The 17924-nt window shown below is 46.0% G+C and overlaps 1 protein-coding gene across 1 annotated transcript in view; it reads left to right on the forward strand.

Moving 5' to 3' along the window:
* Positions 1–414: 414 nt before the first annotated feature.
* Positions 415–17924, forward strand: part of LOC146782754 (extracellular calcium-sensing receptor-like) — a 65179-nt gene continuing 47669 nt past the window's right edge. Inside the window, exon 1 of the mRNA XM_085637229.1 lies at positions 415–542. Coding sequence (XP_085493355.1) covers positions 415–542 — 128 coding nt within the window. The remainder of the gene's footprint in view (positions 543–17924) is intronic.

Below are 17924 nucleotides of genomic sequence, written 5' to 3' on the forward strand. Positions count from 1 at the left end.
CAATATTAATGAACTATTATTGACTTTGAAAGGGGCTGCTGTATTTACTACATTAGACATGTTGGCAGCCTATCACCAAGGGGAAATGTGGGAGGAGTCTAGACATTTGATGTCTTTAGTGACACCCAATGGAGCTTTTTGTTTTAGACGCATGTCGTTGGGTTGGCTTCGGCATCGTCTGTGTTTCAGAGGTTGATGAACAATTTATTCATGGGTATGTCAGGAGTTTTGTGTTTCAAGTATGATATTTTAGTTTATGGGAAAGAAGGATTTGAGGAGGATTAGAGACTGGAGAATGTGTTGAGGATTTTAGAGGCGTCTGGTTTGACTTCAAAGAGAGACAAATGCACATTTGGTTGTGATGGAGTGGATTATTTGGGTCATCATGTGTCCAGCAAGGGTATTGAGTCAAAGATGAAGATTCCTAGAGCAATTAAAGACACACCTGCAGCTTGTGATAAAGATCAGCTTCGATCTTTCCTTGGTCTTGCTGAGTACTATGCCAACTCTGGTGAACTGGAGGAAGTATACAAGTCGATTAAGTGAGAGATTGTTTCTGCACAGCCCCTAAAACTGCTTGACACTCAGGATATGTGCATAATCTGGACCGATACCAGTAATCTTGGTTTGGGTGCCGTGTCGATGCAGAGGAGAAGTAATGGTAAAGAGGAAACTGTTGCTTTTGCATCACACATCATGGAGCTGAACCTTCATATTCTACCATTGAGAAGGATGCCATGAATTTATGCTGGGGTGTGCATTATTTTAGAAATTTGGTGTGGGGCAACCAGTTAATCCTTCGTACTGATCACACACCATTAGTGGACTTATTCAACACAACCAATGGCGGTAGGGCAACCCAATGTATTGCAAAATGACAGTATTGCATGCAAGAGTATCAGTATAAGCTGCAATATAACAGTTGGGAACACAAGGCCTAGACAGGGCAATGGAACTTAGTGCTGCAAAAGCAAGAGGCAATGTATAACATTAGTTCTGTATACAGACATGCACAAATACTTTCAACTTTTGTATAGTTTATTGTATACAAACATATATTTTTATGTTTTTTATGATCATTTCTTTAAAAAGATATACATAAAATTGATTGGGAATCAATCAATCACTTATTGTAGAGCCCACTAATCACCCGCGAGGGTCTCAAGACGCTGATCGGGGGTGGAGATGCAGCTACTGCTCGAACATCCAGGTCTTGAGAAGTCTTAGCAGGTCCTGGGTCTGTCACAGCTGTGTGGGGAGGGTGGTCCATGTCTTGGCAGCGAGGTAGGAGAAGGATCTGCCACCGGTGGAGGCCCTGTGGATGCGTGGGACGGTGGCGAGGGCAAGGTCAGCGGAGCGAAGCTGGCGGTTCGGGGTGGAGTAGGTGAGACGCTTGTTGAGGTATGTTGGTCCGGCGTTGTGTAGTGCTTTGTGGGCGTGGGTGAGGAGCTTGAAGGTGATCCTCCTCTTGACTGGGAGACAGTGCAGGTCTTTCAGGTGGGCAGTGATGTGGGTGTGGTGGGGAATGTCGAGGATGAGGCATGCAGGGGCGTTTTGTATGCGTTGGAGCCTCTTCTGGAGTTTGATCCTGGTCCCTGTGTAGAGGGCATTGCCGTAGTCCAGTCTGCTGCTGATGAGGGTCTGTGTGACTGTCCTTCTGGTTACGGTGGGGATCCATCTGTAGATCTTGCGGAGCATGCGGAGGGTGTTGAAGCAGGAGGAGGAGATGGTGTTGACTTGCTGGGCCAGCCACCAAGAGTCATCCCAGGCGGAGGGAGTGTATCCGAGGATGAGGACCTCTGTCTTGTCTGAGTTAAGTTTCAGGTGGCTGGTCTGCATCCAGCTGGCGACAGCCCTCATTCCTTTGTGGAGGTTGGTTTTGGTGGTGGTGGGGTTTTTTGTGAGTGAGAGGATCAGTTTATGTCGTCGGCGTAGGAGACGATGTTGAGGTTGTGTGAGCGGACGATGTTGGCTAGTGCTGCCATGTAGACATTGAAAACGGGTAGGGCTGAGGGATGATCCTTGGGGCATGCTGCAGATGATCTTGTTGGTTACAGAGCGGAAAGGGGGAGGCGGACCCTCTGGGTTCTGTCGGTGAGGAAGAAGGTGATCCAGTCCAGGGCTTTGTCGCATATTCCTGCATCGTGGAGGTGTGTGCTTAGCATGTGGTGGAAGACGGTGTCGAAGGTGGACGAAAGGTCCAGAAGGATGAGGGCCACGGTTTCACCGTTGTCCAGTAGGGTCCTCATGTAATCTGTGGCAGCGATGAGGGCGGTTTCAGTGCTGTGATTGCTGCGGAATCCAGATTGGGATGGGTCCAGAATGTTGTTCTCCTCGAGGAAGTGGGTCAGTTGTCTGTTGCCAATCTTTTCAATGACTTTCGCCGGGAGCAGAAGAAGGGAGATGGGCTGGAAATTCTTGAGGTCCTTTGGGTCCGCTGTGGCTTTCTTGAGTAGGGCGTTGATCTTGGCGTGCTTCCAGCTTTCCGGGAAGGTGGCGGTCTTAAAGGAGAGGTTGATGATCTTCCGAAGTTGAAGTGCGATGATGCGGTTTTCTTTGTTGAAGATATGGTGAGGGCAGGGGTCGGATGGTGGGCCGGAGTGGATGGTGTTCATGGTTTTGATGGTGTCGTCATCGTTGACGTGGGTCCAGGAGAGCAGGTGGTTGGTGAGGCTGGGGGGTGGTGAGACTGCATTGTTGGCAGATGTAGGAAGGGCCTTGGTGTTGAAGCTGTCGTGGATGTCTGCAATCTTGCGGTGGAAGAAGGTGGCTAGGGAGTTGCATAGGTCTTGCGACGGCGGGATGTCGTTGAGGTTGGAGCTGAGGTTGAAGAGCTCGTTCACGATGTTGAAGAGCTCTTTGCTGTTGTGTGCGTTGTTGTCGATGCATTCCTTGAAAGAGGTCCTTTTGGTGGCTCAGATGAGTTGGTGGTGCTTGCGGCTGGCGTTCTTTAGGGAGTCTATTACACGTTACAAGCCTTTTCTTGAAATATGGCTAGAAGCTTCCAAATTAAACAAAAAAAATGACCAATCTCAATTAATCTAAAAATTAATAATAATAACTGTTAACACATTCTTATCAAACCACCGTCCCACCAAAATCCCACAGCTTCTTCATGGTGAAATAAAGCACAAAGGTAAAGATTTATTGAAAAGTTGTGCAACGCAGTGCCGAAAGCAAAGTTACTTTGGTACAACACTGTGCAGAGCCAATTTTCAAAGATCTGGAGCTGCTGCTGCCATCCCCCGTGCTAGCCTTCAAACAAGATACTAATGCAAAGGTGTGTCCGAAATGTCTGGTATACGTTTTGTACTGTAAGGATCTCGTTCAGTACAAATACTATGCTAAGACATACGTTGTGTGTTTGGTAAAGTGGGTGTGCATTCTTTTTCCTCTGGATGACACACTAGCGAGTAGTATTTCTTTGTCCTTTCTATGAAAGTCTTCTTGGTGTCTTCATACCTTTATATTGGTACTGTCAATATATCACGTAATGGTGGGACTTATCACATAGGCTGGTATTGTTGTTGTAGGTTCTGTTTGGCTATTGCCATGCCTTTTATTACCATTGCAGAATGGTTTACAGAGTGCACAGTCTTTTTCCTCATATGGGGGTAATTCTCCAGGGTGTAGAGTTTCCTGTAGCCCTTTTTTGTTGATTTTATTGGGAGTTAAACTTATAAGATATAATAAGGTAATCCCAATGTTGTAACACATTTCCCCAGCCTTGATCACACTTGCTATATAGATATACACAGACACATACATGGCACCACATTTTTTACAAATACATAAACACTAAAACTGATTATGTTCATTGTATGTTTATGAACATGCAATTAAATATCTGACCATAAATCTTCTGTCTTCCGATTGTTTAGGATTAATGTGGCTGCCTTCACCAAATCCATCTACAGTCCTCATTAATAACATAGTCTTTCTAGGGGCAACATTAATTAGGGAAAAACACTTCCTACACTTTTTGTGCCGTTTTTTCTTACATCGTACCAGAGTCTCATACCTTTTGGACGTGATGTCCACCTTAAGATCGCTAGGATTTAAGTATTAACCAAGATTGTTTTGGTTCCCTCATATATCCTGAATGACTTTATGAACCCTGTGTGAAATAGTGTGTATCCAACAGAAGAGCTGCACTTCCAGCTTCCCATTGTCCTGACGAGGCCTAAATGAGATAAGGCCAAAACGCGTCACACGTCGACACCGTTGTTGGAGAAGTCTTTGAAATTTGAGATTGTCTTTGAATGTAGGCTGGGCACTTAAAAAAAGTGTAGGAAATGGTTTGTCCCTAATGTACCTAGCTGCTTGACTGATGCCCGGTGGACCTACCTGATAGCTATAGAGGAGATGGGCTGTGGACTTTCCCCCTCGGCAGTCACCTACCCAGCCGGACTTTGGACAGACTCTCCTTTGTCTCTCCATCCATCCTATCTCCATCCTTTCGCCTTCCTATACCTTTACCCCACCCCCTTACCCTTCTAAGCTCCATTTATTCCGTCTTCCGACACTCTTGAAATGTGTTCTTGTAACTGATGTAACTTGTAACTGATGTAAATTTGTAATTTTGTGGATCCTTATGTAAAGCGCTCTGATACCTCCGGGTCTAGCAAGCGCTATATAAAACTCAAATAAAATTTTAAAAAATAAATGTATGTTGCCCCTAGAAATACTACCTTATAAATGGGGACTGTAGATGTATATTTTGAAGGCAGCCACATTAATCCTAAATTAACAGAAGGTGGAAGTTTTATGGTCAATGTTTAATTGCCTACTCATAAACATACAATGGATATAATAGTTTTTTGTGCTTATGTTTTTTTGTAAAAAATGTGGTCAATGTAAATTTTGGTATTATTGGTTATCCATGATTGACATATTTGATTTACTAGTAAATCAAAGATCAGAGTCCAGTTATAAATACAAGACACGCGACTTTACATTAAATTGTAGAAGGACAACTCGACAACAGCAGAGCTGTAACAATTTGTGGGTAAGATTGAAACAGGGTTGCAAAATAGTTACCTCCGACTTAATAGTAATAAATTCAAGACAGTTATGTTTAGATTTGAAGGAAGAGCAGGTTTATCTTCAATCACTCCTCCAGCCTTACTGGGGAAAAAACTCCATGTCTCATCCTACGTAAAAAAATCTGGTTGTTATGGATGATGCCAGCATGATCATAGGTGCCCTGACAAGTGTTGTGATGCTGAGATGTTAGCTCCCGGCTAAAACTAATCTTATTCTGCCCGCCCCGCCATATAAAGCCAGTGCAGTAGTAGGGGTAGCCACAAACTCCAGCATAGACTACTGCAACAGCCTATACGCTAACCCTCCACCCTTTCATTCTTTCAAACACCAAGATTGCAGAGTACAGAATGCAAAATAAAGCCCCACTTGGCCAGTCTGCAGAATCTGATGAGGAGTCTCGCATATCTCACAGATATTAATTAACCTTGAGCTGAATGGGGCTCGCTGGACCATTGGAGACCCCTTGAAGGCGCCCCCCCCTGCACTGCAGGGGCAGCAAGGGCCGGCATTACTCCCCTGAGATCAGCACTTAGCCTGGGTACCCGTTTATGGAGGGGAGGCCGTGCATCTCAGGTCAGACATTCCTTGCACTGGGGGTAGCCAAGGATAGAATTTATTTCATGGAAAAGCTGTTACTCTGTCTAAATGAGGTTCCGTGGGAATCGTAATGACACTTTTTGGGTGTGTTCGAATATGGACGAGTTTGGTATCTACGAACCGCAAATGACGAGTTTAGTGGGTGTACGCGTTTTCGCTACGCTACTATGTACGGTTTGTCTCATTCCTGGGTATGTCCATCTGAGCCCTCGGGTTCCATTTTAGATGCGGCATCCATTTTGTTTCTTGCCCTCAAGTAGCCAGCGAACGGACCTTGTCCGCTTCGTGACCCTGGGATTCCCAAGCTTTCGTGGAGGACACGTGTTCCTTTGAAGGTGTCTTTATGATGAGGGGGATGACACGGCAAAGGCAGATGGCCCCGCTCGAGGCTCATCTTGCCGTGCCAGTCTATTGTTTCAGTCATGCATGCATTAGGCACGAGTCCCTTGATCCTGCAATCAAGTTTCCGATATTGCCCTTTACACTCTTTTCCAATCTGTTGTGCATCCTTGTTTTTCCTTTACATCTGTTTCTGTCCCTTCTCCTAATTCGTTTACAGTCGGAATGGAATGTGCTTAATGCGGGGATAATGTGCTTTTACAGTTGGGAACCGGCAATGCTGCTGTAATTATGTTCCGGGCTTCTGAAACATGAATGCGACCCTTTTGAAGTTTACTGTGGGAACTGAGTTGTAACCTTTTGTTCGCCATGTTGTGCAATGACAGAAATGTGTATAAAAGGAGCGATCCACTTTAGCAATTCGAAGCAGTCTCTCAGAACCTACACGTTGTGTACTTCTTGCGATTTCTGTATCCCTGCAGTAAATAAACGCTGATCTTTGACGCCGCAGGAAGTGTCCCGTGTCTCTGTGTTTTGTACGCCGGAACAGGTAACCCACGAAGGTTTCAGGTGTTGTCCCCTGGCACCGCTGGGCCTTAGAATAGCCCAGTCCTTCAGTTGTCGCCCAACGTGGGGCGACTTCAGCGGTACCGGTCCAAAGCCCGACGATCGTGAGGAACTTCGTGTGAAATCTCCGAGGGAAGGTGCACCCCGCTTCATCGATCCAGTTGTCGAAATAGGTGGCCCGAAGACTTTTCCCGCGAAGATTCCCGCCTCCTGACGGCTGCGACGGACTGATGCCCTGACTGTCGACCTGTTTCGGCGCCTGGCGTAGTCCTTTGTACGGCGAGACGATAGACGGGCCTTCCTGGTGACGCCATTGCTCTTTCAGTTAAGTATTTGTGGGTCGCTCCCAGAGTTCATGGTTTTGTAGTTCCTTTTTGGGACGGTTACTTTGTTGTTTGCATGGTTCCATTGCATTTGTGGTTCTTAGTTGTTGGTTCTTAGTTGTCGGGGTTTTATTTGACGATTGCAATTGCCAAAAACCGAGGGTCTTGCATTTTTTTGCGAGGACATCGTAATTCGATAGCCCTTGAAGTTTGTAAACTCGGTTAGTGTGCACGATGCCTGGCCGTAGTACTTTGTTTGGTTTCCTTAAATGTTGCAGCACGGATTCCCGACTGGAGGATTCATGTCCGATACCTCCAGTTGGAACTCCAATTTATGAGCTCTATAGTCGCCACGGAGTAGGTCCTATTGTATATAATGAATATTGGATTTGTTACACTAAAAATGATGGTGTTCTTAGTTGGCCATCACATGGTAGTTTCGAAACTGCAATATTAGATAATCTTGAAGCTAAATTGTTTAAAAAGAAGGCTAGGCCGGCCATGTATGATTCCTTTCGATTATGGCGCAAAGAGGCCAAGCAGAAAGAAATCAAACAGATTAAGAAAAATAAGAGAGAAGGTGTTATTACGGTGATGCGAAATGCAGAACAGTATCAGCGAGACAAAGACGAGAAGGAGCAGGAAGTTTGTGCTAGACTTCATCATATGGCGGTGGATAAATGTTATCCGGTTTTACCGTCTAGTCCAGATAAGACGGGAGAAGAAGTGGTAGAAGATCCCATATTGTCTTATCTATTAAAATCACCACCTCCCTATGCTCCAGATACTGTGGGTCCTGTGATTCCTCCTGTTCCTCAACCTGCTGTTCTGGCGGCTGCTGGTCAGCCTGTCGTTCCTCCTGTTCTTCCGAATCCTCTTGTGCCGCAAATTGTTCATCCTCCTTTACCCGCTCTTTTTCCTACTGTTCCTTTGCCAGTATCTCATCAGCCCAATCTTACTACTACTCCCGTTACCCCGACTACCGCTACTGTTTCTACGTTAACTCCCAATGTCGTTGCTCCTGTGCTTCCTTCTTCTTCCCCTTCTGTTCGTAGTCGTATATTTAATGCTGTCGCTACTCTCTATTCTCCGTTTTTTGGACCGGTACTCGGGTCAGATCTTTCTGATGTTGCTCAGAGGCGCAGTCAAATTCCTGATGGTAGGGAACGTGAGTCGTTAGTGAAAATGGCGCGTAAGTGGATTAGGCATCCTGCGAAGTACGCTTCGCGTATAGTTTTTGAGACATTTTCTCAGTTTAATGAGCCCACACAAAGATTCGTGTTCGAAGAAATGTGTAAATCCTTGAGAGAAGAGTGGGATAATGAGGAGGTAGATAATGTACCGCCCGAGATCACTGAGCTTCAGAATCAATTTTCGACTGGTATGATTGTGGGTGGTAATGTCCGACGTGCTTTAGAGCATCTGTTATCTTTTCGATCTACGGTACAACCTCGAGCATTGTTTAAGGACGCAACTGAGGAGTGGATGGCACAACCTGGTCAGTATCCTATGCGGGAAGTTCCCCCAGTATGGATGCCAGGTGATCCTGCTGCTAATCCTGTTGTTCCACCACATTTTCAGAGAGTTTGGATACACCTCCCGTGGAAGCGATCGGAAGTTTTTCAGGTAAAGCAAACCTTGCCTGACCCCCGCAAAAATCCTGCAGGTTATTATAAGGAGTTGTCCCAATTAGTGGATGCTACTGTCATGAACCTTGCAGATATTGATATGTTGTTTGGTAATGTAGTACCTCAACCGATTTGGGCGAAAATCTGTCAAGAGAATCACGCAGCTGAGTTAGGCGGTGATTGGGCTGCTCTTGCGGCGGCTGACGGACGGCAAGTTGGTGGGGCTAAACCTGAACAGCTCATTGAGAATTTGCCCCAGAGGATAATTACACTTATGAAGACACTTATGCCAGCAATACGCGTTAATTGGGACAAATTGTCTGCGTGCAAACAAAAGAAGGGCGAGAGTGTCTCCGATTTTTTTACGAGATTTGAGGAGGCATTTATCGATCATAGTGGTCAGGATATGAGCTCTGAGGGAGGTCAGCGGTTGTTCGTTGATAAATTCGTATCGAATTTGTTGCCTGAACTAAGCAACAAGTTGAAGAATTCTGAAAGTTCGTGGGCCATTTCTACCACCGCTCAGATATTAGCCACGGCCCAATACTACGAAAATAGAGAGAAAGAAGAAAGCGAACGCGCAGATAAGAAAACGAAGGATCTTAAAACAAAGGTCTTATTGCAGTAAGCGTATCCTCCGCACTCGAATCAAAATGACTCGCAACAGCCAAATCGATTACAATCGCAGTTTTCTAGATCGCAGTCGCGTACTGACTACTCTACACCTCGCTTTGTGTTGGGGTATAATCAATGCGCATATTGTAGGTGTGAGGGCCATTTGAAGTTTAATTGTCCAGTTTTGCGTGACCGGAACAATGGTGTTTCAGCTCGAGGAGGTCGTAGTGGTCCTCAACAAGCGTCACGTGGTAGAGGTCGCGGTGTTACTCAGAATCAGAATGAGCGTCTTGCCACTTCATCAGACTCGCAGAATTGCTTTGATCGGCGTGATCCATCGTCTGGTAGATCTGCACAGTATCATGTGGACGACTATTATGTCGAGCATGATGTTGATGCGGACGGTACTTACTAGGACAGCCATAGACAAAGAAAGGGAGTAGTATCAGTTCCGGTTGATCAGAGAGGGCCTTATGTCACAGTTGCTACATTGGGCGTAGTTGAGCCTTTTCTGTTGGACACTGGTGCAGCGAAAAGTTCCATCATGCATTCGAAACTCCCTGGCGCGCCTTTGTCTGGCTTAACGAATGTTTCCGTTGGATTCTCTGGCGCCCCTGTTAGCAATCCAGTTTCTAGCCCTTTGCCCCTTACAATTGGGTCTTGTGAGTTAGAAGCGCCTTTGATTTTGACTACTGGTTGTGGTGAGAATCTTTTGGGCTTCGATTTGTTGAAGCGGTTATATGCGACTTTGTACTGCTCTCCTGCGGGAGTGGAGCTTACGTTGGGTCAGAGAGTGATCTCTCCTATGTATTTGTCGACTGATAAGCTACCACCGGAATTGAGTTCTCTTCCTGAGTCTTTGTGGGCGACAGGTCCCAATGACGTGGGACTGCTGGATATACCACCTTATGTTGTTCATTTGAAATCAAACGTGCGATTGCCACGCATTCCCCAGTATCGTATCTCTCTTGATGGAGAACGAGCACTTTTAGCGATCATTTACGATTTGATCGATAAAGATGTCATCGAGGAAACACGGGGTAACGTGTGTAATAGTCCTGTGTTACCTATTTTGAAACGAACTGATCCATCCAAGCCTCCTGTGTATCGTTTTGTTATTGATTTAAGGGAGGTGAATAAAATTGTTGTTCCACAGTTTCCCGTGGTGCCTGACATTACGGCTTTGCTGACTCTGATTCCAGCTTCTGCCTCATGGTTCTCGGTAATCGATCTGAAGAATGCGTTCTTTAGCATTCCGATTGCGGAGGAAAGCAGAGATTTATTCGGTTTCTCATTAGGTGGTCGTAGCTTCAGGTTCAAACGCGCACCTCAGGGCTACTGTGAGAGTCCATCGATCTACAGCCAAGCTCTTAAGAGTCAACTTGATGCGTTTGTGTTGCCGGCTGGTGCGGCTTTGATTCAGTACGTTGATGATCTGCTGTTAGCTGCTGACACTGAACAGGTTTGTAGAACTGCTACAGTGTCACTGTTACAGCACCTATGTGACTTACATCACAAAGTGTCACCTTCTAAACTACAATATTGTTGTCAAGAAGTAACCTATCTAGGTCACTTATTGTCAAAGGCGGGAAGAAGGTTGACCCCTGAAAGAATTGCAGCAATTGCTCGAATGACTGTGCCAACAACTCAGAGAGATGTGCGTGCCTTTCTAGGTATCACGTCATACTGCAGACAGTGGATTCCGAACTTTTCACTGTTAGCGAAGCCATTGATAGCTCTCACGTGCAAAGATGTTTCGACTCCTTTGCCATGGACGGAAGAATGTCAGAAAAGTTTTTCTGAACTACGTGATGCGTTGTGTTCGGCTCCTGTGTTAGGTACTCCTGATTACAGTAAACCGTTTACACTATACGTTCACGAGAGAGAAGGTTGTGCGTTGAGTGTTTTGACGCAACAATTTGGTGTTAAGCAGCGTCCGTGTGCGTATTTTTCCTCGACTTTAGACCCGGTAGCTAGAGCGTTGCCAAGTTGCTTGAGGGCGACAGCGGCAGCTGCGGTGTCTATTCGACAATCCGCAGGTCTGGTCATGGACAATATGCTCATAGTGATGGTTCCCCATGCAGTTGACACTCTCCTGAATCGGACAAAAACTCAACATCTGACGAGTGCAAGGTTGTCCGGGTATGAGTTGACCCTTTTGGCAAGTCATATACAGATTAAGCGTTGTAATGTATTGAATCCGGCGACATTGTTGCCGACTAATATGGAATCAGATGATGTACCACCACATGATTGTTATTTACGAACTGAGGAAGAAACGAAGGGTCGTGTGGACCTGAAAAACACTCCATTGACAGATCCCGATGGCACTTTGTATGTTGATGGTTCATGTTTTAAGTTGCCGAATGGTGATGTGACGACTGCATATGCTGTAGTAACGTTGAGCACGGTTGTGGAAACTGCGAGACTGAGTCAGAATTCAGCGCAAGCGGCAGAATTGATTGCGTTAACAAGAGCGTGTGTTTTGTCTAAGGGAAAGCGAGTGAATGTGTTTACCGATAGTCAGTATGCATTCGGTGTTGCACATAGTTTTGGTCGATTGTGGAGAGAAAGAGGATTTATGACATCGCATGGTACGAAGATCCAACACGGGCAGCTCGTGAATGATCTTTTGGATGCACTTACATTGCCTAAACAGGTAGCGATCGTTAAATGTAGTGCGCATCGGAAGGTCACGGATGATGTTGGTCGTGGTAATGCATTTGCGGACGAGATTGCTAAGGAAATGGCTAAGAATCTTGCAACTCGAATGTATGTTACGAGTTCAGTGAGGTGGCCGACGGAGACTGGTATGTGTGAAGACACTGTTGAGAGTGTGAAAGCAATTCAGAATGAGGCCACTGAAACTGAAAGGACCAAGTGGAAAGAAAGCACGGGAAAGTTGGACATGCATGGATGTTGGGTTGACTTGTCGGAACGTCAGAGGTGGATGTTACCGGATGCGTATGTATTAGCCGTCGTGACTATGGCTCATGGGTTGTCACACATTAGTGTGAAAGGTATATGCAAGTTATTGTCCTCTGTATGGAAGAACGATGGTATTGCTAAATGTGCTGAGAGGGTGGTTAAGAATTGTATTGTGTGTTTGATGCATAATCCTGGCAAGGGCACCCCCACTCCACCCGGTCATTTTGCTCCTCCTGCCTGTCCCTTTGAGGTTATCCAGCTGGACTTCATTCATATGGAGAGATGCAATAATCTGAAGTATGTTTTAGTTTTGGTTTGTGCGTTCTCCAGATGGATCGAGGCCTATCCTCTTAAGGATAATACTGCCCTGTCCACAGCGAAAGTCCTACTGAAGGAATACTTCCCTCGGTATGGAATGCCACGGATTGTGTGGTCAGATAATGGAAGTGAGTTTGTGGGAAGCGTGATGCAGAGTGTGTGTAAGGGCCTTGGAATTCGACAGAAATTCCATAGCGCCAATCATCCTCAGGCAGCGGGTTTGGTTGAAGGGTACAATGGAACTCTGAAGCTGAAACTTGCGAAGATACAAGCTACGACTGGTTTATCATGGCCTGATGCCTTGCCTCTGGCTCTCTTATCAACCAGAGCGACTGTACACTCTCCAGTAGGGCTTAGCCCATATGAGATTGTGTTCGGCCGCCCTGCGAACATTTGGGGAGTCCCGAGACCTAAGGCCTTTGATAGTCTTGAGTATCCAATGCTAATTGATTATCTTCATGATCTGACTGCTAAACTGAGGTTAATTCATCAACAGGTCTTTGAAGCTTTGCCGGCACAGACAGAGGGTCCTGGACATCGGCTCCAACCGGGTGACTGGGTTGTTACCCGCAATTTTGGCAGAAAACGTAACTTGGAGCCGAGATTTGTGGGACCCTTCCAAGTGCTGCTGACTACAAGGACTGCAGTTCGGTTGGAAGGCAGAAAGAACTGGGTACACGCCACCCATACCAAGAAGGTTCCGATCCCTTCACCAGCAGACAGTTGGGTGAGAACTGGTATTGCGGCAACGGAAACCGAGACCCCTCTATGCTTTGTGCCGTTTAGTGATGCTCAACCTGTAGGAGACAATTCATTGCAGCCAGACACATCTGTTGAGTCGTCAGTTTTGGAGAACTCAAGGTCTGAATTGACATCTGATCGACTGAACACTGTTTCACCAGCTGAACAATTATTTGAAGAACAGACTCGACCTGGAAGAAATCGATATTTTCTTCGTCCACGTAACAAAGACTAATAAAACTTTTTCTTATATCCTCCTTTACTGTTGCCACGAACATTAAGAATAATAATTACATCCTTTTCTGATTTTTTGAGTTTCTTTTTATGTGTGCTTTTCACAGCTAAAGAGATTTGTATTAAGCTGAGTGTTTAGGAAAACCTATCATCGGGGTTAACCGTAGGGCCGTGCGGGTACTCCCTTCTGTTTAGCAGGTTTCTGACACTAGGTCGGTTACTTTTTGTCGACTCCTGGGAATTGATAATCGCTACTCAGAACGAAGTGCGTCAAGTACGTCACGGACGGTTTTTAGAGGATGGCATTCTCTAAGCTGTTGGAAGTAGAAAGGATGTCGGCGCAAAGATCAAAATTCCATAAGATTGTGCGAACAAAATGTTTTTTGTTTCAGGTATTTCTGCTGTTTCTGACTGTATCTATGCTATTTTGGAATACAGTCGTTTTGCCTTCCACTTCACCTACTTTTTCTCCTAAACTAAGTACTATCACCACTGTTTCTCCACATTCCTTTCATCCTCTGCCCAAACATGAGCAGGTTAGACGTGCGGAATTCATGAATAACTCCTTTGTTCAACTCCTACATCAGCATCAGTTGGTGATGAATACTACCAACTGTTGGGTGTGTGGGTTAATGCCACATACCATGGATAGGGGTATTCCGTATCTGGTTCTTCCTTATAGCTCCCAAGGGTCAGCTCGAGCATTCCAAACTATGTTCCGTAGTGCACTAGATTCCTACCCCAGTCGAGAGCCACGCTCTGCAAACTTCGGTCCTGGTCCGTACCACAAGCCTTTGGCGATAGCAATTGCTGATCTAGATAGAGATATTTTTGATGCATCGCTTATTCCAAACGAAGAGGTACAAGCCTATAAGGACCTGAGTGAGGCTGAGTATAGTATGTCAGTGGGTGATAGACAGCTTAAGAGCTCGTCTCCAATATGGATTGTACCCCACCTCGGTAATTTCTGCTTGAAAGGTCTGGATCGAAATCCGAGAGCACAACTTGGGAACAGTGCTTGTACTGATACGTATGTTCTACCGATGCTCTCTTCCCCTGTCTTTCTGACTGCCAAGGGTACCTATTTTGTATGTTATGAACGTGCATATACATGGTTGCCCCGTGACTTCTCTGGTACCTGTTATATTGCGAATCTTTTGCCACCGACTTTTACAGTTGCCTCAGACTATCACAAAACTAGAATTGTGAGAGGCGTTATAAGCGAAGAGGACACTGCCAGTCAAGAAGCAGGAGACTTCTTTAAGGGTTTCTTGCCGTTTTGGGGACCTATGGTTAATAGTAGGAACCTAAGACAGTTGACCCGTGTGGTAGAGTCGACTGCTAACATAACTGCGAGTGCTCTTGGTAATTTGACAGCAGAACTTCAGGCGGATAGACTTATGACATTGCAGAACCGTATGGTTCTAGACGTTGTTCTTGCAGATAGAGGTGGTGTGTGCAAAGTGATCCATTCGAGCTGTTTCATTTTCATCCCTGACAACGCTCCAACTGTTTACCAAGCCATCTCGAAGTTGCATAAGATCTCCGAGTCCATACACGTGGGCGAAGGTGGTTGGACACTTCTAGGATGGATTTGGGGCTTGATATCAACTTGGGGTTGGAAGATTCTGATGATCGTAGGGGTTGTTGTAACGTTTCTGTTCACGTGTTGTCTTTGTGTGCAGTGTGGTCCTGCCTTATGTGGCCTCTGTGCTACAACGTGTATAAGACGGCCATCTGTTACCAAGGAGACATTGATGGATAGAATGATGTTCCAGCAACAGCTGAACGATTTGATGAATATCGAAATCGATTCTGATCTTGACTAGTGCTTGCCTACATGAGGGCAAAAGGAGCGTCTGAGGTTCCGTGGGAATCGTAATGACACTTTTTGGGTGTGTTCGAATATGGACGAGTTTGGTATCTACGAACCGCAAATGACGAGTTTAGTGGGTGTACGCGTTTTCGCTACACTACTATGTACGGTTCGTCTCATTCCTGGGTATCTCCATCTGAGCCCTCGGGTTCCATTTTAGATGCGGCATCCATTTTGTTTCTTGCCCTCAAGTAGCCAGCGAACGGACCTTGTCCGCTTCGTGACCCTGGGATTCCCAAGCTTTCGTGGAGGACACGTGTTCCTTTGAAGGTGTCTTTATGATGAGGGGGATGACACGGCAAAGGCAGATGGCCCTGCTCGAGGCTCATCTTGCCGTGCCAGTCTATTGTTTCAGTCATGCATGCATTAGGCACGAGTCCCTTGATCCTGCAATCAAGTTTCCGATATTGCCCTTTACACTCTTTTCCAATCTGTTGTGCATCCTTGTTTTTCCTTTACATCTGTTTCTGTCCCTTCTCCTAATTCGTTTACAGTCGGAATGGAATGTGCTTAATGCGGGGATAATGTGCTTTTACAGTTGAGAACCGGCAATGCTGCTGTAATTATGTTCCGGGCTTCTGAAACATGAATGCGACCCTTTTGAAGTTTACTGTGGGAACTGAGTTGTAACCTTTTGTTCGCCATGTTGTGCAATGACAGAAATGTGTATAAAAGGAGCGATCCACTTTTGCAATTCGAAGCAGTCTCTCAGAACCTACACGTTGTGTACTTCTTGCGATTTCTGTATCCCTGCAGTAAATAAACACTGATCTTTGACGCCGCAGGAAGTGTCCCGTGTCTCTGTGTTTTGTACGCCGGAACAGGTAACCCACGAAGGTTTCAGGTGTTGTCCCCTGGCACCGCTGGGCCTTAGAATAGCCCAGTCCTTCATAAATGTCGGCCTAATTTGGGTCTCTCTGTCCTTCGCAGACAGAATTAGCCTATATCTAGCAAGGTGTGCTTTGAGGAGGTAAGACAGGATGTCACTACCAGTTCTCAGCTGTGACCTCCAATGTAGGGGAGCAGAGCTTTCTCGGTCAGGGGCCCTCACTGGCTGAAATCCTGGAAATGAGGCTCCTGTCCGCATCTTCCTCCTCCACTTATTCCAGGGACCATGGCACTTTCGATCCACAACAAAATAATTGTTGCAGGCGCTGGGGGTCTTAGAAGTGTTTTCCTTTATTCATTCATCCGAGCTCCATAAAGGACATTCAGACTCCTGGCTGTTGATCAGTCTCTTCTTCCCCTGAGGTGCTGGTGTCTGGAGAGTCCTCTGCGGATTGAACATCATTTTCATAACTTGTGATCACCATCCGGGGTAATCCACAGAGTTGCTGTAATTAACATCTGCTTGTGTGTTACCACAGCCCTTCTCCTGGGGACTTAAACCAGTATAAAAACTCCAAGAGACTCGTCTGTCCAGGCATTAAGCCGCAGTGTTCAGAGGCAGCGGCGCGTTTGAGAACATTTTTCATGATTTGCAGAAGGGACTGGCTGCAAGGAACACCCTAATTGACAATTCACAACAACCACACGACCCACTGATCTGAGACGAGAACGTGCTCTAACTAGGCATCATTGTCATTTAATTGGTAGAACTTAACACCGATTTCTTCCTCACAAAATATTTAAGGATTTTACTGAAAGGAAGCAGTTTGACTCTACCATGTTTTATCGGATTGATTCTGCTTTGTATCAACATATTACATTTATATTGTTGTTTTTGCACTTTATTTGCCCAATCTCTTGGTAGCCAGCCTTTACTGGAAGAACGTTTGGTAACAAATCCGTTAGCAATGCAGTAAAGGTGTCGCCACGTCGCGCATGCGCAGCACGTCATCAACAAAGCAACGAAATCCATAGACCGAGTTTCCGATCATCAATTTGCAGGTGCAATGGACAAAGTGTGTGCAGCAGGCGTCCTGCGCATGCGCACAGCGACGTTTGTCAAGGCCCCGCTCCACCTGAGAGTTACCGTGTACCTGCTGTCCTGTTGCTTGATGCCAGCGCCTGCCGCCCAGATGGTAAGGGCCGGATGTCAGCTCCTAAAAACTGAAGGTAGCGGATTCTCAAGGGACGGAGATGTCATACTCGGAGGGATGTTCTGGGTACACGTTTTTACTCTGCAGAGGAAAATCACCTTCCAAGAAGAACCTGGGCCGGCCACTTGTCACACGTAAGCAAAGCCCCTCCACTCCATCTCACCATTCCCATTAACCAAGGGTAGAGATTCCTGCCTCTGGAACTGTTTGCAATGCCAAGAAAGGTGAAAAAAACAACATTTGGATTATACAGAAGCCCCCAGTCCTTCTCATGCCACTGAAGCCGACTGCGGTCATTAGCAAGATTTCCACCAGGCAAATAGGGATGCATCTCTGCCACCCCATAGCCCCTGTGAACTGTAAGTTACTACAATGCTGGCATCGATAGTTTGCACTTTTCAATATCATTTTGAATCACTAATTTAAGGGGAACATTTACCATTATTTCACGCAGCGCAGCGTTGCTTGTAAGGGACAGAGCGGAAAGCCTCCATATGAACAAAGATATGGAGCGTTCCTGTTCGCTCCTGGTAGCGGCGCACTGTGTGCATCCTAGCACCAATGCAGGCCCCCTCGTGCCATGGTGCAAGGGTGCCTGCAGTACCGGACGGATTCCATTTTGCATAGGAAGGGGCACCTTTCACACATGGAAAGAGGAAGGAACGAGGAG

Source organism: Triturus cristatus, chromosome 12 (assembly GCF_964204655.1).
Source record: "Triturus cristatus chromosome 12, aTriCri1.1, whole genome shotgun sequence".
Classification (NCBI taxonomy): domain Eukaryota; kingdom Metazoa; phylum Chordata; class Amphibia; order Caudata; family Salamandridae; genus Triturus; species Triturus cristatus.